Below are 23244 nucleotides of genomic sequence, written 5' to 3'. Positions count from 1 at the left end.
CTTATTGTTAAATTTCTAAGAGAAGACAAAAATGAACAAAGATTCAGATTATGAAAATAAAATCACTCCTGAAAATCTATTAGGTGCCTAGCACAATAAGGATTCAATAATTATTAGCAGTGTTTTTTTGTACTATTCTTTATATTAATACTCTACTTATAGTTTTATTTACTAGAAATAGTAATATTCCTATTTTACGAAACAACTTAAAAATTGATTAAAGATTGCCGGGACTGGTTTGGCTCAATGGATAGAGCATCGGCTTGGGGACTGAAGGGTCCTGGGTTCGAATCCGGTCAAGGGCATGTACCTTGGTTGCGGGCATATCCCCGGTGGGGGGTGTGCAGGAGGCAGCTGATCGATGACTCTCTCTCATTGATGTTTCTAACTCTCTATCTCTCTCCCTTCCTCTCTGTACAAAATCAATAAAATATATTTAAAAAAAAAAATTGATTAAAGATTAATACATGTAGCCAGTAGGAAGAATCTGGGAGATCTTAACTAAACCATTATCATGTCCTATAACTAACTTCTATGGGAGAAAGGTGGCTCTTGGAACTAACACAAAAGTGTTGGAAAGAGCAGGCACGAAGAAAACCAGATTTGAAAATCATCCAGAAAGTCTTGAGTCTTTAAAAACTTTCTCACTAAGGGCCAAATTGATGCCAATTGATCAGTTCTCTGTGACCATTGAAAGGAGCCAGCTTAGAGCATCCTATGACTTATTGACCTCATGTCAGTCTTTGGCTATAAATTACTCATTTACCTATGGAATTCACCCCTAACCTAGAAACTGCTGGCTACCTAGAATTTTCCATTCAGATTCTCAATAATATCATGAGTTATATTTTAAAAAGTGTCAATCATTAGTATTATATTTTGAGGTTTTATCAAATGGTATTTTGTTTGTTAGTCTGTTTACTTTTGTCATAGTAGAGTAGGTGATAAAAAGTTTTACATATAATTCCCCAAAACAAAAATTGAATATTCTTCAAAGTGTTGGTGATTTAATATATTTAAATGTAAGTTTACTTACTTATAAGTTGATGAGGGTCTGGGAGAAAGAAAATTTGGAAAGCCTAGTTAGGGAGGTTTTCCTGAGGTCAGAAAGATCTGAATAGGTCAGTTGGTCATGTGACCCTCAGGAGAAAGAATATTTTTAAAAAAAAAAGATAGAACGTCTAAACAAAGGAAATAGCAAGTACATACAAGAAAAAGGCTTGATACTTGAGGGACAAAAGGTAGTGTTGTCAGCTTTGTGATGATGATACAGAATCACGAAAGAGGAAGGCCAGGACAGAGGGCCATCCAGCCGTGGTCAGAGAGTTGATCTCATTGTACATGCCATAGGATGTCATTCAAAGTCTTCAAGAAAGTACATGACAGAACTGGTTTGGATTTTTAGATGTCTTTGGCCGTGTGTGGATAATCGAAGGTAGGGGCAGAGGAATGGAAGAACAGGGGAGGTTTTAGCAGTGATCTGATGAATTAGCAATACAAATGGAGAGAGCCAATTAGATTCTTGATTCTAGAACCAGTGGGAAAATTGGATTTGGAGATGATTTGGATTGGGCTGGTGGGCTCCTATCCTATATAATAAAAGACTAATATGCAAATCGACCGAACGGCAGAACGACTGGCTGCTATGACATGCAATGACCCCAGGGTGGCAGACATTCAACGCAGGAGCTGACCCCGGTCGTCAGTGCGCTCCCACAGGGGGAGCACTGCTCAGCCAGAAGCTGGGCTCATGGCTGGTGAGCACAGCAGCAGTGGCAGGAGCTTCTCCCGCCTCCACAGCAGTCGGACATCTCCCCGAGGGGTTCTGGACTGTGAGAGGGCACAGGCTGGGCTGAGGGGACCTCCCCCTCAGTGCAGGATTTTCGTGCACCAGGCCTCTAATAAGTAATAGAGAGGAATGAAAAGATCATCAATTTTATTTTTATTTTTTTTGGGAGGGGGGAGGTTGTTCTAAGCATCTGGGAAACTAGCCATATTATGAGAGTGTTGAAATGGGGAAGAACTAATTTGGAAAAGAAATGGAAAGTTTGGAGTTGGACAAGTTTGAGATGTCTGTGAGACATTCCCTTGAACCAGGCAAGGAGGCAGAGATGAACCCAGGGATGAGACAGTGGTTAGGGCAGGAGATGAGTCAATAGTGCACAGCTCGGGATCACAAGCCCCTCAAAGGCTCTTAGCTTGATTCCTCACCAAATGTCTATTGCACACCTTCTTTGCGCTGGATGCTCAGGGTCAGCCTGTTGCATCCTGGTCCAGATGGGTTTTGAAGACACAATGGCTCATTGAATTGTAGCCCGAAGCATGCAAGAACTCTTGCTTCATGTTCTCTTCATTGGAGAACTTTATGAGTCGAGCAGAGTTTGCCTTGTAAAAATGTGGTCCAACAAGGATTCTTCCTGACAATAAAAATCATTAAGATGACCAGAACATCCTGTATCCTTTTGTCTCCCCCGAGGCTGAGGAGAGAGGTTGTAAAGCAGTTCAGATCCTAAAGGCAGCCTTCCTTCTTGGAGCGCAGGTTCCGTGGTGTGCCTTGGGCCTGCGCATTGTCAAGGGGAGCACGGAAGGCAGGGCCGTCCTCTCCAGGCCTAGAAAGAATGAATGCCTGACAATGTGATAGCTGTTCTGTCTCCATGGGAACCAGACACTTGAGAAGTAGCTTAGTCATACTAGCTTAGGCAACTCAATGAGTAGTCCATTCAGTAAGGGGACACAGGATCTGGTTGATATAATGCAAAATTAGGGCATGTTCCAGCAATATGTACCCAAAAAATAAAAAAGTTTAAGAATGTCCCACCTTCCATGTAATCCTAGCTCTGGGAAGCAGGCCTGCTGGGTGTTATGAAAAAGTGTTGTTTTAATAACAAAGGTGATGGGAACTAAAGGAGGGCGCTGGGTCCAGGGCAGGCGTGGCCTGGGAAGAGGAGAGAAGAGAAACAGCGTATTAGCGGGAGAATAAAGCCCATGGGTGTTCCTGTTCAGTAGGCTGTTGGTAAATAATATCTGTCGCAGCTTTCTTTGTTTAATGCGTTTTTAGAAGTTGTTCTCAAACTAAGTCCAGATTCCCCAATTTCACTGAAGAACACTAGTCTTGATGTTTTTCATTGAATGCTCTTTTAAAAATAGACAATATATTTTGGAATTTTCTTGGAATTGTTATTCCGATGTTAGTTCCCCATGAGCATGTATTAAACTTTGATTTTTCTCCTGTTTAAAAAAAATAGATCAGAGCGTGCTCTCCCTCCTAGAAGTGCATCCACACCTTCCCCTTTCCCTCTCCTTCCCCCACAGGCATGCCTCTCCTAAACTCTAAGGGACCCAGGAGACTTGCAACCTGGGCAGCAATGGGCAGCAGCAGCTTGTCCTGGGCTAACCCCCTGAACCTGTCCTTAAGGCCCGCTTTTCTCTGACTTCTTAGTGAGCCAAAGCAGCCAGCCTATGCTCATTGCTCTGCCTGGTCTCTCTCCTATTGCTTGTTCTGTTCTGCGCTCTTTCTTGTTTCACTGTCTCCAACTTTAACAAACATTCTCTCAAAAAAAACATTGGTCAAGATAATCCAGTTACATCAAAGCAAGTACCCCAGACTTCTATTCCAAATAAGTATTGTGCTGATACCCCAAACATGACTCCCCTCTGTGGAAGGGCTCCCCAAGCTATCTAGACCCAATGGCTTCATTGTTCCAATACTTAACATTTATCATTGTTCATATGGATCTGGCCTAGTACACTCCTCGTTTTAACACAAAAACCTAAACATAAGCACTTAAGCCAACATAAAGCTTAGTATTTTTAATTCTAGGTCCTCCTTGTTAAGGATTTCCTATGTGCACAGTACTCATATAATTCAGCACCAATGCTCTGAAACTGCTAAGCCCATTATGGGAGAGGTTAGAGAGGTTAGAGACCAAATGTGAAAAACCCGAGCACCATGACTGGCATAAAATAAATATTAATTATGTCTTAATGTAGTTGAACCTTGACTGCCAAATACTTGAATCTGGCATAGTGGCCAGTGAGTAGGTAATATGTGGTTGTGTCTTCAAATTTGTGAAGTGCCAATATGTGACATATCTAATTCAATTCAAATAGCTCTAGATTCAATCCAGGCTTTGACTTCAGGGTTTGGGCGGAGTGGGGGAAGGGGTGATTTATTTGTTGTTGTTGTTTTAAATTTACCTTATTGTTGAAAGGATCATAGATGCCCCTCTTTTATCCACTCTTGAGCCCCTCCATCCTGCTCCCACCAATGCCAGGCCATCATCACTCTGTTGTCTGTGACCCTGGGTTATGCATATATGCATATAAGTTCATTGGTTAATCTCTTCTCCTCCTCCCTTCCCTCTCAGATTCATCAGTCTGTTCCATTCTTCCATATCTCTGGATCTGTTTTGTTCATCAAATTTATTTTGTTTCTTAGATTCCACATGTAAGTGAGATCATGTGATCCTTGTCTTACTCTGACTGGCTTATTTCCTTACCTTTGGGAAGTTATTTATTCCTACTGAACCTATTTCCTCATCCATAATGCTGGCTGCTAGACGTGCAAAATTGTTTTAAGAATTAAGTCTTATCAATTATATCTCAATAAAGCTGGGGGGAGGGAGAGATTTGGGTTGTGTCATGAATTTGAAGGGCCTCACACTGTGTCTAATTACAGCAATAACTCAATAACAAAAACTGCAAAGATCACATATTGATCATATACCTGCTGCGTGGGCATTTGCTTTATAATATACCAAGCTTCTCCAAGGATCCCAATTGTCATAGTGAGTTTAAATCAACTAAACGTCCCTATTGAGTATTCAGTAGGTTGGTGAAAGACAAATTTGAAAGCAGCTGGTCTAGCCCATTTCATCAGGACGCTCCTTTTGCCAGAAAGACTGCTGTTCTTCCCTGTTTTGGGGAACAGCACTCAGCTCCCAAATCTGTTGAGAGATGACCTCCTTCCACGAGGGCTGGTGAAGATGCTGTGCTCTCAGCATGGCACCGGGCAGCCAGGCCCCCGTGTTCTCTGGGGACTGGAGAGGGTCTGGTCACTTAAACACAACAATCTCTCCATGGAACCTCCTGACCACAGGCTGGCAAACCTTCTCTCTAAAGGGTCAGATAGGAAACATTTCAGGCTTTGTGGGCCAGCTGCTGTCACCGCTCAGCTAACGTAGCCATAGCCAATAGGTAAACAAACAAGCGTGGCTGTATCCCAGTAGAACTTTACTTATGGTTCCCATTTTGAATTTTATGTCATTTTCAGAAATATTATCATTTCTTTGATTTCAAATGCCTACACCAGAGCTCTAGATCTGAGATTGAGACCATACCCTGTAAACCACATTGGTCCAAGGCCTGCTTTCATAGCACCTTCAAGCAAAGAATGTTATTAAGTTTTAAGGGTTAAGTAGAAGAAGAACACTGTGTCTCAGATTGCATATGTCCAGCAAAACCTAAAATATTTCTGGACTATCCCTTCGGAGAAAAAGTTTGCCTACCCTTATTTATACCAGGCTCTTTGTTGTAGTAATTGTTGTTAAAACAACAAACATTTTTTTATCTCACAGTTTTGTAGGTTAGAAGCTCAATATGGTCTCACTGGGCAAAAATCAGAACTATGTTCACTTCTGGACGCTCTAGGGAAGAATCCACTTCCTTTCCCTTTCTAGTTTCTAGAGATGCCCATAAATCTTGGCCCATGACCCCTTCCTCCATCAAAGCCAGAAAAGGTGGGAATCCTTTTCCCAGTGCATCCTTCTGACCTCTCCATCGTCACATCTCCTCCTCTGACTCTCTTCTCCTGATTCCATCTTCCACATTTTTTAAAAAATTTACCTTAATTGTTATAAGTATCATAGATGTTCTCGTTCCCCTGCCCGCCAATTGATCCCCTCACCCGACCCAATTTGTGTTGATTAGTTTCAGCCCTGACTTCAAGGCACCAGGACAGTTTATTCAGTGGCAGGACCACGGGCCAGCATCTAGGGTCTCACTGAAGCACAGGATTTTGTCTTGTAGATACGCCATTCACCTCATGTGCACCTCAGCTTTGGCATGGGAGGAACCTGCGTCCTTGGAGAAACCCACACAGACTTGGGGAGAATGTTCAAGTACCACACAGACAGTGGCCCTGGCCAGGAATCAATGTTTTTTCCTTATCAGTGTTATAAGGAAATGATGCTGGTCGAGGACCCGCCATATAGAACTGATACATATGTTCCTGCCACCTTACTGAGGAAAGTCTGATCTCTCTCATGCGCACATGTCAGCGGGAATGCAGGGAACGAACACAGGCCCTCCCAGCTCCCCAGCCTCCTGTTCGGCCTGCGCTGGCCAGCCTTGGGGCTCCCTTGCTCTGGGGCCTCCGAAGAAGCACCAGGCATCTCAGAGTCTCACTTGTTCTGTCTTCATCTTCCTGATCACGGCTGTTGGGAGAACAGTGTAAAGCACCTAGAAAATGCTCCGAGGCATTCCATAAGGAAGGGCTGTTACTGCTCACTTTGGGGATCGGAGGATGCAGTGGCAATAGTGACCGGTGTGTTCCAGGTGGCAGGAGAGGGAGAGGCTGGAGCAGAGCATAGCCCCCTAGGGAAATGAGAGCCAAAAAGGCTGCCTATGTTGAGTGTATATTTAATGAATCGGACACTCAGAGGATGGGCAGCAGAAAATGTGCTGACATGGTAATAAAAACACTGTGTGTTTGGCTTTTACAGTTTACACTGCTATCTCCCACTAATTATCCAATTAGTCTTTTCTTTCTTTTCTTTCTTTTTTTTCCAGTGAGGAAACTGTGGCTCAGAAAAATGAAATAGTTGGCCCAGGGAAGCACATCTGCTAACTGACCACACAGGGAATATGATCTAGACTTCCTATTGGCCCGTGGCCCTCCGGGAGCACCCAGCGCCAGGGCTTTGTGCCGCAGGCGTGGGGATGCCATGAGCACTAGTAAAACAGTGGAGTGACATGCTAGACGTGTACACGTGGAAAGATTAATCTGATAGCCGAGGAGATTATTGCAGTGCCCCTGGTGGGACATAATGAAGACCTGAGACAAGGGCTGTAACTGAGGGAGGAGAGAAAGATAAGGGGAATGGTTACAAATGAAATCTAGATGGCTCTGTGATTGGACTTAGCCTTTTCGTTGGCACGGCGTGGGCCCCTGTGTGTGGAGGCCAACTTGGCCAGGACGGCTCCGGCTTTCTTCTTCTTCCTCCCTCTTTGCACCCCTTCTTGGCAGTTGTCCCCTGTTTGGGCTTCAGTGGGTTTTCTCCACAATGAAAACCAATCTCTGGAATGGTTAGGTTCTTTCTCTGATTCTCTACTTGGCTATTAATTTCCCGATGTTGAAAGAGGGAGTCTCTTAAGTAAGGAGAAAATTAGAGCAGTCGAGTGTCACGTATCTAATCAGTAAGAAAAGACCTGATTAGCTCCACCACAAGTTTGGATTGTGTGTGTGTGTGTTTTTAAACTCATTCAGCAGTTGAACTGTGACTTACATTTCATGTGAATACGGACTCTCACAATAACCCAGATTATTTCTTAATTGACATCAGAGCTACGCCCAACTCCTAAAACTTGGCATTTCACGCCAGCTGTCCTGTGAGAGATCCTTATAAAATTAATTTTTTTGTGGGTGGTATTGACAACATTAGACAGGTGGAAGGTAAGCCGTGGAACCTCGGGGTCTCATAGGTTGTACACATTACTTACATAACACTTCTAGAGATTTTTTTTTAAAAGAAATAATATTTTAACATATATTTTCCTCCTTCTCTCAGATGTGGGAGCTCCTTTTCAATCTTATTGTTAATCCTTTCCTTGTGAGAAGCCAGCGTGGGGCTTTGAAAATAAGCCACTCCTGTACACTGTGCCCGTTCTTGTTTTTCAGCTTCTTTTCCCCCAAAACAAAAGATCTTGAATGGGTAGTAATTATTTTAAATGACATTGAGGCCCCATTTGTGGCTGTAATGTTCGCATTCTAAATAAGGAATTGATTACAGGGTCCAAAATGGGTATTTTTTTTTTCTTTCATTTGATTGATTCCGCCCAAAGATTTCTTGTTGAGTTGAGCATACTTGACAAGATTTCACATTGACTAACAAGCCCTCATAAGCCGACTCACATTGTCAGTGTCACTCCGTGCGGGGCCTCCTCACCTGAGTAACTGCTGGTCAGAGGAGGCTTAGCCGCCCACATTGGACCAGTGTGGGAACATTTAGGAACCTTATCTTTATCCCATACATTCAAAACGTAAGCACCTGCGTTACTAGTCACATTTTCTGAAATAGTTGAACCATCTTCCAGCAGCTCTTTCTGGCCTGAGATGAATTCTTTAAACAGCAATTTTTAAACATGATAGATCTACTTTTTGATCCAAAGTAGAAGAGAAATTATTAAGAATTTGTGTAGAGTTGACATCATAGGTGTAAGAGGGTGCAGACTCACTAGAGATGCAGGAGACAGTTATCAGTTATATAACATATACTTACAAATTGAAAATAGTAATAGATAAATTTAAAAGCAAAATTAAAAATTTTTTGGGGGGGAGGGGCAGCACTGTTGGTACTTTGTAGAACCCAACTGCTAATTCAGAATGCAGTAACTATGTAAAATTAGAACAGTGACTTGAGCATTAAACTATTTCTTAAATGTCTCAACTGAAAGAATTTAAATTGGACAAGTTTATGTGGCCTTATAGGTTTGGTTCAATTGTTCAATATTTCTTTGCTTTTTAGTTTAGAAAAATAAGATTGAAAAGAAAGAGAAAACGGGGCAAAATGTTCCAGGGTGTGTAGATAGGAACCAGAGCTACATTAAAAATAGGAACAATTTTTTTTCCTTTAATGCTTTATGGTTCATCTAAACAATAAAGAGATATCACTTCCTTATTAGCATTTGGTGCTATTTTTACTGGTTCTTTTAGTAAAACTGAAATGACTTAGCGTTCTTTTTGTCTACACACAATCTACTGTGATATTTGGCATTTGTGGCATTGTCAAAGCTAAAAATCTTGGGATATATTTTTTAAAAGTTACGTAAAAGAGGGAAATATTTTTATGGTTAAATGAATGCTTAGCGTTAAGATTTGTAGAGGAAGGGGAAGGCATTTCATTTTTATACTCAAAAGAACATTCTGTATCCTATTCTAAATACCCAAGAAGAGATAAACTGGTTTTCCTTAAACTTTTCCTTAAACTTTTAAATACCCAAGAAGAGATAAACTGGTTTTCCTTAAACTTTTATCAAAGGACCACGGACATACTGAGCTCAAAGTAGAATTTTTGAGAAATTAAAGGAAAACAGGTTCTGAAAATCATTTTTGAACCAGCCCCAATTCTGGGAGTGGCATTTAAAATGGATTATAAATTGCCATTTGAAGGTAGGAAGAGAGAATTGGGAATGAGTTTTTGCAGTACTTACTTAAAAGATAGTTAAGATCCCGATTGTGTACAAATATAGGAATCAGCAATGCAGATGTAGCTATAATATTTCTCAACATAAACTCTGAGCAGCATGAACTTCATCCTGATCACTGCCCCTCCTCACCAGGGACCTGGAGGTTTTCACCATGGTGTCCCACTGGGTGAGATCCCATGCTAACACCGTGTGGTCTCCATGTTAGGACTGACCAAATTGAAGATTCCATCAAAAGAATTTGTCAAAATAGAAGTAGTAGATGGTACCTAGTAACTTAGCCTTATAGTGTATAGTAGTTTAGATGAAGTAGTGATCACTGACACATTCCATGAGGTAATTCAGAAAACTGTTCTGACAATTTTGAAATTACATACACAAAGCCTTTGGTGTTATATGGGCCACAGTACCCACAACACATCTGGCTTCCCACCCCCTTCTTGCTGAGTCACCCTTTGTTTCCTGGCTGACACTAACAAGTTTTTCAGAAAAGTCAGTCTTTTATAATTTACTAGAGGCCTGGTGAATGAATTCATGCATGGGTGGGGTCTGGCCCAGCCCATTGGGTCGATGGGGCTGGCCAAGGGGAGGGGACACAGGAGGTTGGGCTGCCAGCCCCACCCCCCAATCAGGTTGGGGGGTAGAATGCGAGGGGGGGGCGATCGGGTGTAGGGCTAGTCAGGGGGAAGGGCGCTGCGTGATTGACGGGCTGGCCCTGCCCCCTGGTTGAACTCCTGGTCAAGGGGACAATTTGCATATTATCCTTTTATTATATGGGATTGAACACATTCATAGTAGTGTCAGAGGTGCCTCACCATAATCCTTTCCTTCAGGGAGTTTATAATTGAACAAAAGAGGCTGCTGGTGGGGAGTGAATGAATCTTCTACAGCAGTCCTTTATGGGGGCAAAACTATTCTGAACTAAATGCCCCTTTAAATCCACAAAGAGTGAAACTGCAGACTCTGACACCTAAAGGAATTCAGGCAACCAGCCTCCCTGTATTATTCTCTAGTAGCTACACTCATTGAACCAGTAAGTAGTAGCCCATGATAGGATGTCAAATGGTCACACTAGCACTGTGATCAGGAAAGACCAGGATCCACAGAGCTGTACAACCAAAAAGGAAATGCCAGTGGCCCTAAGTGAAGTGCCTGTCTGGGTTACTCTCTTACATGACTCTGGGAGTTCTCTGCCGCCGATCAGTGTTGCCCTGTGACATTGTTGTTCCAGAATGTATGAGAGGTAGGTCCCATTACAAATGTGGGCATTCCTCTGATTTTCAGTATAAGAACATCCCATAGGATAAAAATAGTGGAGTTCACACAGGGAAAGCGGTGTTGTACATACATTCTTGTGTGTATTTTATGCCTCCCCTCAGTCTGGGTATAGATCGCCAAGCAAGTCCTGAGACCTTTTCGATATATGGTGACATACTGGGGAGTTTTGCTTGACTCTTAGGATTTTGACTTTTAAAAACTTTTTGGCATTTTAGATAAGGGTGTGTTTCACATTTTCAAAAGAAATATTTTTAATCCATAGTTACATCCACCGAAGACAACCAATCTTGTCTTGGCAAATATTTTCATACAGTTTTTAAACGTTAACTATAGAAACGTCTTAAACATGTACAAAAGAAGATGGGAGAGTGTAATGAAACCCAGTGTAACCTCTCTCAGCTTTCACAGTTACTAAGTCCACAGTCATCTTTTTGTGTCTGTGTCCTCACCACAGCCCGCCCCTTCCCTGATTTGCCCTAGGATTATTTTTCAAAGCAAATCTCAGATATTTCTTTATTTGTGTATATATATCATTGTTTTTAGGACTCCATTGAAAGAGTTTTTTAGAATAAATAATCGTAGGTGATACCCGGTGTTACTTTAGCAATTTAGAAAAATTAATAGTTATTTCCTAATATCATTAAATGTCTAATCAATTCCATTTCTCCAATTGTTTTTTCATTTTTATTTTAAATTATAAAATATGTATAATATAGACTCTATATTTTCTTAAGCAATTTTTAAAGTGTGCGGTTCAGGAACATGAAGTACATTCACATTGTTGTTCAATCCCCGGAACTCTCTCCACCTTGCAGAACTGAAGTCTATAGCCAGTAAACAGTTCCTCAGGCTCTCCTCTCGCAGCACCTGGCAACAACCGCCCTACTCTCTGTCTTAATGATTTTGATGACTTCAAGTACCTCATCTAAGTAAAATCTGACAGTATTGGTCTCTATGTTAGTGGCTTATTTCACTTAGCATAATCTCCTCAAGCTTCCTTCGTGTTATAGAATTCTGTGTCGGAATTTCTGTCCTCTTCAAGGCTAATACTCCATTGTATGGGTATACCACATTTGTTTATACATGTCAGTGGACACTCGGGTTGCCTGAACCATTTAGCTATTTTGAATAAGGCTGCTGTGAACATGGATGTATGGATATCTCTTTGAGACCCTGCTTTCAGTTATTTGGGGTATATACCCAGAAGTGGAATCACATGGTAATTCTGTGCCTAATTTATTGAAGAATGACCACACTGTTTTCCACAACACCATTTACATTCCCACCAGTGTGCAAGGGTTCCAGTTTCTCCAAGCCTCATCACCACATTGTCTTCTGTCTGTTTTTTATAGTGGTCCTAATGGGTGTCAGGTGAAATCTCATTGTAATTTTGATTTGCATTTCCCTAATGGTTAGTGATATCGAGCATCTTTTCATGTGCTTGTTGACCATTTATGTATCGTCTTTGGGGAAATATCCATTCAAGACCTTTGCCCATTTTTATTGTTCCTGTTGAGTTGTAGTTCTTTATTCTTCCTGGATATTAACCTCTTATCTGATATCTGAGCTGTAAATATCTTTTCCTTCTCCATAGGTTTCCTTTTCACCCTGTTAATTGGGTCCTTTGATGCACAGAAGTTTCTAGGTGTAGTGTAACTTATCTAAGCAAAGCCACTGGCATGACCATTATGACGATGTGCATTTTGGGTGTTTTTCTGACTTGTATGCAAGATCTCTTTCCCTCAGGGCATGAACACAATTACTGTAGAAGAAACCTTTTCAATATCCATGTTAAGTAGCAAAAGTGCCCCTGCTAACAATGCCTTGTGACAGGACTAGTGTTAAAGCTAGTTCAGTGTATGGATGAGCGGGGTGGCTTCGTTATAGACTCCCTGTGCAGTGTCGTTACTTGTCATCCTAAGGCAATTCCTAGATGTCGAAGCAAATGGGACTGCCCACAGGAGCAATAGTGTCTTCACCGGGTGGCTGAAGTCTTGGTAAAATCACATTTCTGAATCGCTGTGGATTTGGGTAGCTAAGGATATTTTTTAAATGACTCTTAACGTTTATCAAATGGCCCAGCTCATCTATGAAACAAAACAGGGCTACGAGAGGCCGTGTCCTAGTTTTCCAGAATTCCGGTTCCCAGCTGTGTTTATAGACCCTTTTCTTTTCTTCAACTCAAATCAGATGATAGATTTTTCAACTGTGACTGCAACACTGACGGACATAAATCTAGAGGCTGCATTTCAGGTCAGCATTGCTGTGCACTGATTTTGTCTAGAATTGCTTCTGTCTTTTTTAAACCTTTCCATAACATGAAGATCTAGTATAATAGCAGGGGTCAGGCTTGGGGGAAAGGAACAGGAAAGGAATGACAATAGGCTGTGGGTAGTGCTGTGATATCAGGCGGGATGATGGTAACTGTAGTCTCTGTGGGCAGTTCTGTGTTCTAGAAACAAAGAGAAGACCTGGAGGCCAGGGCTAATTAAAGGTCACTTGACAGGGGAAGAAAGCAAAATGACTGTTTAGGCCTGAGTCTCCCCTCAGCAGGTTTCATTGTTATTTAATATTTTTCACCTTCTGTTCAATAGAATTTAATCCTTTTTGGTTTAACCCACAATAGCCATGGTAGCCTAGCATTGCAATTCATTCCTTTGCTTCATTTTCATGACTTTAAGAAGACATTTGCAATTCATTACAGTATTAAAATAATTGAGGAGCAGGGTTAAATTTCATTCCTGTATGTGTTGTGGTGTGTGTGTGTGTGTGTGTGTGTGTGTGTTGTGTTGTGTTGTGTTGGATGCTATTTGTTTTGTTTTGGTTAAAGAAAGTCTCCGTTACAAAGAGCTATAGTAAATTTGCACTGTTTCTTTATGAAATAAGAATGGGAAGGCAATTGGTTGTTTTTTCCCTTTCCAAGCCTCTCCACGGAACTATCCAAGTGTTACTAGGGAACTAAATTGCAGAGCACAGAAGAATACTTTTTGCAAAATGTAATGCATGCCACTTACTGCATTTAAAAAATAAAGAATTGGCTGCTGATCTTATGCTAATATTACCCACTCCATTAAGTAGATAAGGAGGTTTTGTAAGCAGCTAGCTATTCTAAAAGTGGGCTGCTCTTTAATCAGGTACAAATGAATCAGGCGTCACTAATGAACATGTTTAATACTATATTATGTAGCTGAAATGATTTTAGGGTTCAAATGTCTGTTTGTGTATCCTAATCTAGGTATCTAGGAGTTTATTTTTCCCAACACTGAACAATAGCAACTAACAAAAGATCAAATTTTATATTTTTTTCTTCTTCATTGGGATTGTTTGAAATACCGGGTGTCCCCCCCCCCCAAAAAAAAAAAAAAATATATATATATATATATATATATATACACACACACACACACACACACACACACACACACTTTAACAGCCGATAGCCCAATTTTGAAAAGGAAATGTATTTTGATAAACACTGCCTTTATAATTATTCAAAGTGTGTGTACACATTTTGGGGGGACACCCTATATCCTCTATTTACTGTGTTTTGTTCATTTGTTCTACTACCAAACTGGGAAAGCCCTTGTGCCTGGCATTGCATTAGGTCCTAAGGATGCAGAGAGAAGGATGTAGGGATAAGCTCTGCCCTCCTTAGACAGGCGCACATACAGCTGTGGTACCCAGCACTGAGGAGCCGGTGGGAGGAGTCAGGAAGGAGGCTGAGCTGATGCAGGGGCAGCGGGAGGAGCGCTGTGGGCGCAGGGAGGCAGGAGGTGAGTACACAGGCTCGGTCAGAGACCCCGGTGTAATAATGTGGGGAACCAGTGGAGATGGTTGCCCAGTTTTCTTTAAGGTCTTTGGTGGGAACTGCCATCAGAGCCACTTGGCTGTTCCATTAGGCCTCTGCCTAGTCGTCTTTTGAAGGAAAGATTTTGTGATTAAACTATAAGTCACATGTTGGGGAGGTAAACAAGAGCCAGACGTCTGCGGGCCCCATACTTGCTGAAGTGTTTGGATGTTTCCTAAAGCAGCGTTTTTCAACCGCTGTTCCGCGGCACACTAGTGTGCCGCGAGATGTTGCCTGGTGTGCCGTAGGTGCAGACAAGGCAAGAATTTTATAATTTTCCACTATTTTGTTTACTTAATATTTCATAATAAAGTAATTATAAAATACTTTCTTTGTGTTTATTTGATTCCTATTCAAGAGAATTACTTTATATATAGTCAATATAGGCACAGAGTTAAATTTTTTAACATTTTCTAATGGTGGTGTGCCTCGTGATTTTTTTCATGAAACAAGTGTGCCTTTGCCCAAAAAAGGTTGAAAAACACTGTCCTAAAGGAGATGGGGGAATGGACAGATAGGATGACACCTGGGCTGAGAGCCCATGAGGGAGCCTGCTGAGGAGGTCTACCCAGCAGACACATGGCTGAAGGACACTAACGGGGCGGTGGCTGTAAGGACAGTGTGGGTTCCAGGTCCCAGGGGCAGGGCTCTGAGACTGACGTGGTGTGGGGGAAGGAGAGGCTGTTTAGGAGATGCCACGGTTTGGGCTGGTAGGATACCGATCCCCTAAAGAAGGAGCACAGTGGGTGCCAGGGGAAATGATGACTCCGATTCCTGGCACACTGAGTGCCAGGTGCTCTGCAGGACATCCGAGGAGAAATCCCAGCAAACCATCGGTCTGTGAGCCTGCACTGAGCTCTGACTCACTAGAGGGGAGAGAGGCGGGGGTTGAAGGCATGAGTGTGGTGGGGTCCGCAGGGCCTGCGAGTAGAATGAGGGATGGGAGGAAATAGTTTGAGGGACCAGGAGCCTTTAAGGACAGGTGATGGACAATCGATTCCAGGAAGATGTTCAGAAAAGATCGATGATATGACAGGCACCAGGGAAGGAGAAATGTCAAGATCGGACAGCCCTGGCAACTGCCACAGAGAGGTCAAGTTCAGAAAGGAATGGGAAGATTTGGCAGACAAGTTTACTTAAAAAGAGATGTTTGTTTGATGTGGAAGCAAAGTCCTATAATCTTTCAAAAGTAACCGAACAAAACATGGTGTTTCAAAAGCAGCCACTTCATAACTGCAGCCCTAGAATTCGTTATTGCAGAAAGCACAAGAAACATAAGATTAAGCCAGCGATGTGGTGATTCGACCATCTCAGTTTTGGTCTTTAAAAAAAAAAAAAAATGTGTGTGGTGGTTTTTCTTCTTCTTCTAAATATGCCAAAATAAGGCATCAAGCCATACTAACTTATTAACTGTTCGGTGGGAGGCTTTGTCACATTTGGTTTGTGTCAGACATAGTTGAAAACTTTGGAAAGTATTAAAAGATTATGGTAACAGGAAAATAAAACCGAACCTCGATGCAAGAAGAAGTCCCCCGCCAGAACGTGTAAGCAAATCTGTGGACATGGGGATCTGCCTGCTCTTCTGCCGATTTGCTCGTAAGCAAAACACTGAGCGAGCCGGCTCTGAGCCCTGCCAGCTCTGTCACTGCAAGCAAATCACACTGCCGCCGCTGGGGTCCCCATCTCTCCAATCTGAAGTGGGTGTCCTCCCGGCTCAGCATCCCAAGCTGGAGATTGTGACATGCCAGTGGGCTGTGACATGGGACTCTCAGTACCCCCCACGCAGGGAGCAAAGGCTCCTTCTGCCAAACTTACATTATTTCAGCTGTGGGGTGTGTGTGTGTGTGTGTGTGTGTGTGTGTGTGTGTGTGTGTGTGTGAGAGAGAGAGAGAGAGAGAGAGAGAGAGAGAGAGAGAGAGAGAGAGGGAGAGAGGTGTATTTCTAGATCATGGTGTAAAATGTATTTTTTATTGTGGATCGTGGTTTGAAAAATGTTTGATAAACAATGCCCCCTCAACTAGAGCCCCTTCCTATTCTAAAATTCTCTCACTCCAGCCGAAACCAGTTTTGCTCAGTGGATAGAGCGACGGCCTGCAGACTTAAAGGTCCCAGGTTTGACTCCGGTCAAGGGCATGTACCTTGGTTGCGGGCATATCCCCGGTAAAGGGTGTGCAGGAGGCAGCTGATTGATGTTTCTCTCTCATCGATGTTTCTAACTCTCCCTTTCCCTTCCTCTCTGTAAAAAATCAATAAGATATAAAAAAATAATAAATAAAATAAAATTCTCTCACTCCACTTAGATCTGAAAATTGTGCTTTTGGTATAGTACACGGTCCCTAACCTGGTAGAGGGGCAGGCATAGACACTGTTAAGGCATGAAAGCTAACAACAAAAGAGAAAGAAAAAAAAAAAAAAAAAACAGCCAAAGGTAAATAAGGCCAACATCTGTGTTGTATTTGACCAGGAGACCGAACAAGCCTTTAAAATTTATTAGTATTCCGACCGGCAAGCCATTACTCTTAATTTATGAAGAAAAGTCAAAGTATGCTGCATATTAGCAAACAATGCAGCGGTTCTTTTGATGGCGGCGTAAATAAGCAACTGTATCAAGGAGAAATAATACTCTTTCAAAAGTGACAATGCCAAGGCACATAAATTGCAGAATTGGCAATGAAGCCCGTGTGGCTACGAGGCTCTTGATTCATTGACCTGGTTATGCGACAAGTCAGCGCGCTTTTATTGGCCTGAACCAGAGGGAGTAAACACCTCCTTCAGGTGTTTTGTTTTAGAAACAGCTGCGTGCACTCCCCCCGAGGGAGATTCTGCTCCAGGGTGTGTTTGAGTAGTATTTGCTTTTCCAGCATGCTTGCTGATATGGCAAATGGAAGCCAATGAGCAGTTTCCCATAAACGCAGCGTGTGCGAGAGTTTTTCTTATTTGTAAATTGTTCTTAATTCTTCTCAACCAATGACATTTCATAGGTGTTGGGTGGTATAACACACAGACAATTGGAGAAGGCCTGGGAGCATGAATCCTCGCACAAGAAAGCTGAGGGAAGGGTTTGTGGTCCCTCCCACACAGCTCTTGCACACTTAGTGGCCTTGGTGTGTCTTTCCTCTCTGCCCTCTTACAAACCCAGGGGCGTTTGTTAAACCCTGTGTCAGTCTAAGCCCCAGCCTTCGGCAATTCTGTGTTCTCTTTCTTTCCACTGTCAGTGAGCTGGCAGAGGAGGCCCTGCGCAGAAGAGGGATTGAGACCAGAGATGCCCAGGGATTTCTGTTAAGTTTAGACTCTGATGGTTGCCGCAAAGAGTGGGCGGGGCTAGTGCTGTCGGTGGGCGGGGTTGGCAGGGTTGACTCCACCTCCCTTGCCACAACTGATTGGCCCCTGGGAGGCATTCAAGGAGTTCCTGCCCCTTTCCCTCCATCACAGGCCAGTTCTCCCCAGGTGTACCAACAGGTCTGATTGTGCCAAATGAAGAGATGAGAATTTTTTTTTTTATTATAAGAAAAAAAATATTCCATTTACGCTATGAGAACAATATGTTTGCATCTAACCATTTGACTTATTAGATGAGCAAACTGAAGCTCCAGGATAAGACAAGGGTGCTCAGGGTCAAGGGCTCTTCTCCGTCACTTCCTCCCTTTGGGGAACTCAGGATAATAGACTGTGGATACATGGATAGTAGAGAGTAAGCCAGGCAAGTCTTGAGCTTTGGAAGGAAGACAATAGAGAAAACATACAAGGTTTACATTGGACAGTATTAGAAAACAAGAATCTTAGTTGCTCTGGGTTTTTGGGAGGTTTTCTAAATATATTTTATTGATTTTTTTTTACAGAGAGGAAAGAAGAGAGATAGAGAGCTAAAAACATCGATGAGAGAGAAACATCGACCAGCTGCCTCTTGCACATCACCCAATGGGGGATGTGCCCGCAACCAATGTACATGCCCTTGACCAGAATCAAACCTGGGACCTTTCAGTCCGCAGACCGACGCTCTATCCACTGAGCCAAACCGGTTTCGGCTGCTCTGGGTTTTGTGTCCCTGACTGTAACGTAAGACTCAAGGGCCAGTGATGGACAGAGTGTACCCAGCCAGATGTGTGCCCTGGGTGAAGGCATGGTTTCTCTCGTTACAATTTCCCTGATTAATGATGGTGAGGGAAATCCTGTCTTTCTTTGAAAAGTTTGCTGTAATAACAAAACAGTCTATCAGGAATTATTGTTCTTTGGGAAAATGTTACAGTGCCAGACCTGTGAAAGTTGGTATTGTTATTAGAATGTCAGTAAAACTTCCAAACACGCACATTGTGTCCTTGAATACTTTCTCAACAGAAATTATTTTTCCTTCTTTATGATTATGCAGGATATTCACCATGAGCCATCTGGCTTCCTAGGTTAGGAACAGGAATACCATAGAATCTGCAAATATCTCCCTATTCCTCCACATTTGCCTCAGTGCCAGTAAATGTCCTCAGGGTATGGGTTGTGTGAAGCATTGGGTAGAAGTCACTGAATCCCTCTGTGTACATACAGTTCTGGATGTGTGATGACTGGATGGTGTCACATGAATGTTAGATATGCTCCTGGAGTTGGTATGGTGCCAGGCGGTCAGAGTGGCCATCACTTCCTACTTTTAAGTATACTCAAATTTGGCAGGCAGTCTGAATCAATAAAAAGTTATAGTTATCCTCTGCCATAAAATTAGTATTTACTGCCCTTCAGAAGTGAATCTATATTGTATCTATTTTCTAATGTTCGTGGCAATGCTTTTGGACATGTTTAATGGATTGTGATGTGACATAAGCAATGTCTTCTTGATTCACTGACTTTCTTGCTCCTGAATTACAAGTGCAAAGCTGTATTTCCTCTACATTATATGTCTAAGTAGCCCTAGATTTTACATATTTTGTAATATTTTAAGCAGTAAGTTATTTCTTTGTTATGCAAAGTACCAGCAACATTAGGGGAACTTTTTAAATAAAATAAATCATTGAAGTTTGCATATAAAATAAATCATGCACACCAAAGGCAACTGGAGCCCAAGCTGCCTGACAGTCACTTTGGACCTTTCCCTATACTCACTCCCTTTTAATGTGACAATATATTTCATGTAACCTGGGGAATACATGTCTTGACCTGTGAAATTTCTTCTTTTAGGATCCACCTACTTCAGTTTCCCTTGGACTGCGAATGGAAGAAATGATTTTCAACTTGGCAGACACACATCTATTTTTTAATGACTTAGAAGTAAGTTCAGTTATTTTATGTAAACTTCATGTTGTATGCCTGAAAATAGATGATTAGTCTTACAATAAGGGGTAGTATTTTTGAATATATGATTGGGATAATGAGGCAAAGTAATTGCCGATTATATAGTAACGCATTTTGCCTTCATGGTATTTGTTATGCTTTAACTTGGAGTGTTGTGTTTCAGAATTGAGTTTCCACGTTAACTATTGATAAGGGTGAAAATTTGAGGTCAAGGATCTTAAACATTAAGTTGTGTTGATTAGCAGAAACAACAGACTTCTCAGTGACATCCTCACCATTGAGATGAATTGCCTTTAGAATCCAACAGAATCTGTGATATTTGCATGCGCAGTTCATGTCAGATTGTCCCTGTCTTGTGTTGGGTGCTTTCCTTTTCGGCTGGCCCCATCGTTTGGAGGACATTTCAGTTGGGCCTCTGCTGTTGGGGTACCAGGATTTCTTAGGTAAAACTGCTGATGGTTTTACTTGTCCATTATCATTTGGGTGGAAACATGTCAGGTGGCCCATTGAAGGTCTTATGGGCAGTGATGAATGTGATGGTCTGGATGAGCAGCATTCTTAAGAATAAAGAATATTGTTCTTCATATCTCCATTCTCAGACAATGTGACTGTAACCACATTGCACTCCCTTCTTAATAGAGACAGTTGTTTATTTGAATCCTGCCATTAAGCAAGCTTGTGGCAGAGCTGCTAACAGCCATTAGTCATCAAGTTGTTGTTTTGCAAGATTTTATAAATGTATGTTATTTCAGACAGGAGAAGAATCTGAAAGATTCAAACAGGACTTTTACTGATCGAAGTTAATTGGCAGCAATTGGCCTCTAAATATTTCCTGATGTTCCCCTTTTCAAAATCAAGCAAAATGCACCTTATTTAATAGATGAGCCAAAATCATTTGGAAAATGCCAGTGTGTGACAGAACGAAAATGCGGTTTGTTCAACATCTGCCCTGGATTTTGATTTCTTTTCATCTGCAGTGAAACTACTCGCAGACGGATTGGCAACTTCCAGCACAATGAGATTATTTAAATACGCCTCATTTTCTGTCCATTCCTTACTGAAGTATTTTTATGCTTAGGGAAAAATACAAAAGTTTTTTTTTTTTTTTGCATTTTTAAGTATCCACTTTCCTTAAGGAAAGACATGTAGGGCCTTAGTGCTTTCTAAGGTGCAAATGTTTCATGTGAGCAACAAGTTTAGAATTGCTTTTAGAAAAGCTTGATAACCATACTCATTTTCAAAAGCTGTTTCTCATTTATGGTTGTGATTCACTTCATAAAAGAACAGCACACAAAAATGTTACATTTTACTGGTATGTTCAAATTCCTTTCCAACATTTTCATTTGTTTCTAATCACAGAGACTAAGCTGATATTTTGTGCTGGAAACAACCTTGTTCCTCTTATTAATGTTAATAGGTGTTAATAGCACCCATCAAGAAGAAATTAGCAGTAATTTGCTATTGTTTTTGAACTCTACCTTCTTTAAAAATGCCATCTTTACTTGTCTGTACTGTGCCAGAACTATGCGGTGAGAAGTTGGGCAAACTTGGTATAATATAAACTGAAAATTTTCCAAACTTAGTTTTGATTTAATATAGCTCGATAATTGTTTATTGACATTATTCATACTAAACTGCATATAAAGAGTGTCTAAATTAAATGTATATATTGAAAGGTGTGCTTTAGGGATGGCGAGAATATAGTTTTTCCATAAACCCAATTAAAAGAAAATAACTAGGGGATCTACCCAGTTATTGAAATATCAGATTCTATTCTTGACATGAGGACTGATTTTTTATAAGTAAAGGAGAAAAGAGAAGGGAGATATGATTCAACCAAATATGAAAACAATAATGAAAAGTTAAGCTTATAACTTTACAGACGTTGACTTTAAGTCATTTTACTTGAGAAAAATATAAAGGTATCAGCAAGAGTATAAAAGATACATTTAGCTTCTGTCTTTGGAAATTTTTTACTTGCGCTAAACTTGCGTAATATCTTATAAAAATAAATTGGTTCTTATACTTATTTCAGTCTTTCATCTTATAGTTTTATAATTCAGCACAACTGGAATTGGTTATTGCAAATATTAGTCTCTTGCAAAATAAGAAGTAAAATTATTTTCTGGCAAAAATAAGTGCATTGGCATAATCTCCTAAAAAAACCAAAATTATCTCATCAGGCAGAAACGATGTGGTAATGCTTGATTTCACACTCCAGTTAGCAATGCCGTGGTAGAGAAAAGGAATATTTGAATTACACGTTCTTAGCTTTTTAAGATCTAGAGTACAAGTAACTTCTAGGAGGTTAACTATCTGTTAGCTTCAAGGGTGATGTCTGAATTTGTTGTTGACATTTGGCCTTATTTTCTTTCACAATCTTAACGTTTCTCCAGTGAGTCCCTCTGCGTAGTTTGGCTCGTTCACAGCTCTGGCTTCTGAGAGGTTCTGACAACGAAATACACGATGTGCGGGCCTTCCAGTACCCAACCTCGTGTTATCAAAGAACGGCCACGCATTTAAAATGGCTATTAGGATAGTCTTTAGGAAATTTAGGATATGATTTTAAAGTAATTTTAAAATATCTTAATTGTACTTTATGAAATAAAAGTCCACAGATTTCATTGTAAAACTCCCATGGGTCATCCCACTCAGTGTCAGATTTTCAAAAGAGCAATCACAATTTAATTTTGTTGCCACTACCAGGAAAAGATATAAAGGGGGAATTTTGGATTTCCGGTACTAATAAAAATGTTTGACAAGGTACAGAACAGGAGTGCCAGGGAGACATAGTTATCAAAGGAAATAAGAGTTCCTTATCAGAGAAGGGCGTAGACTTGGTATACTTCTGGCTTTCCGATTTCTAAGTATCATCTTACCAAAAGGTCTCTGTGCAGCACAATGATGCTTAGATGGAAATCATTTTTTATGAATGACAGTATGGGACTGGAGGGTTTTTTCAGCTCCGTTAGTAACGTATGACTCTCTCTGAGTGAACGGAGAAAGTTCTTTCTGTTGGGTTTTTATGGAAAGGCAATCTGCAAACAGAATGAGGACAGGCCTTCCGTATACAATGATGTTTCAGTTTAGTTGTGTCGGTCGGCTCTCCTGCTAGGTTTTTCCACGGTTAACGGAAAAGATTTCATCAAGATGGATAGAAGTCTAAATAAAAATAAGGCGGAAGCTGATGCTGAGTTTTCTCTTTCCGCCTGTTGTTCAGTGATCCCATTCCACAGGCATTAGGGTTGCCATCCCTACCGGTGTCACTGACGGGTCTGCGCTCAGGCCCACTCCCCGCCCGCAGGGACCAGGGCTGGTAAGTAGCAGGCACCCTCCTTTTGTCCTCAGTGAGACAGGGACCTGGGGGTGTCGTGCACAGTCCCCAGTCCATGTGAGGCCGCCTGGGAACTCCCTCCTGTACT

The 23244-nt window shown here is 41.5% G+C and overlaps 1 protein-coding gene across 14 annotated transcripts in view; it reads left to right on the top strand.

Moving 5' to 3' along the window:
- EYA1 (EYA transcriptional coactivator and phosphatase 1) overlaps window positions 1-23244 on the top strand; it is a 293996-nt gene that overhangs the window by 233382 nt on the left and 37370 nt on the right. For all 14 annotated transcript variants that reach the window (XM_036437128.2, XM_036437131.2, XM_036437126.2 and 11 more), the window contains one exon: window positions 19709-19798. In XM_036437128.2, coding sequence (XP_036293021.1) covers window positions 19709-19798 — 90 coding nt within the window. The remainder of the gene's footprint in view (window positions 1-19708; window positions 19799-23244) is intronic.

The sequence above is a fragment of the Pipistrellus kuhlii genome, unplaced genomic scaffold (assembly GCF_014108245.1).
Source record: "Pipistrellus kuhlii isolate mPipKuh1 unplaced genomic scaffold, mPipKuh1.p scaffold_m20_p_14, whole genome shotgun sequence".
NCBI classification, from domain to species: domain Eukaryota; kingdom Metazoa; phylum Chordata; class Mammalia; order Chiroptera; family Vespertilionidae; genus Pipistrellus; species Pipistrellus kuhlii.
This window is presented reverse-complemented; position numbering and strand designations above follow the sequence as displayed.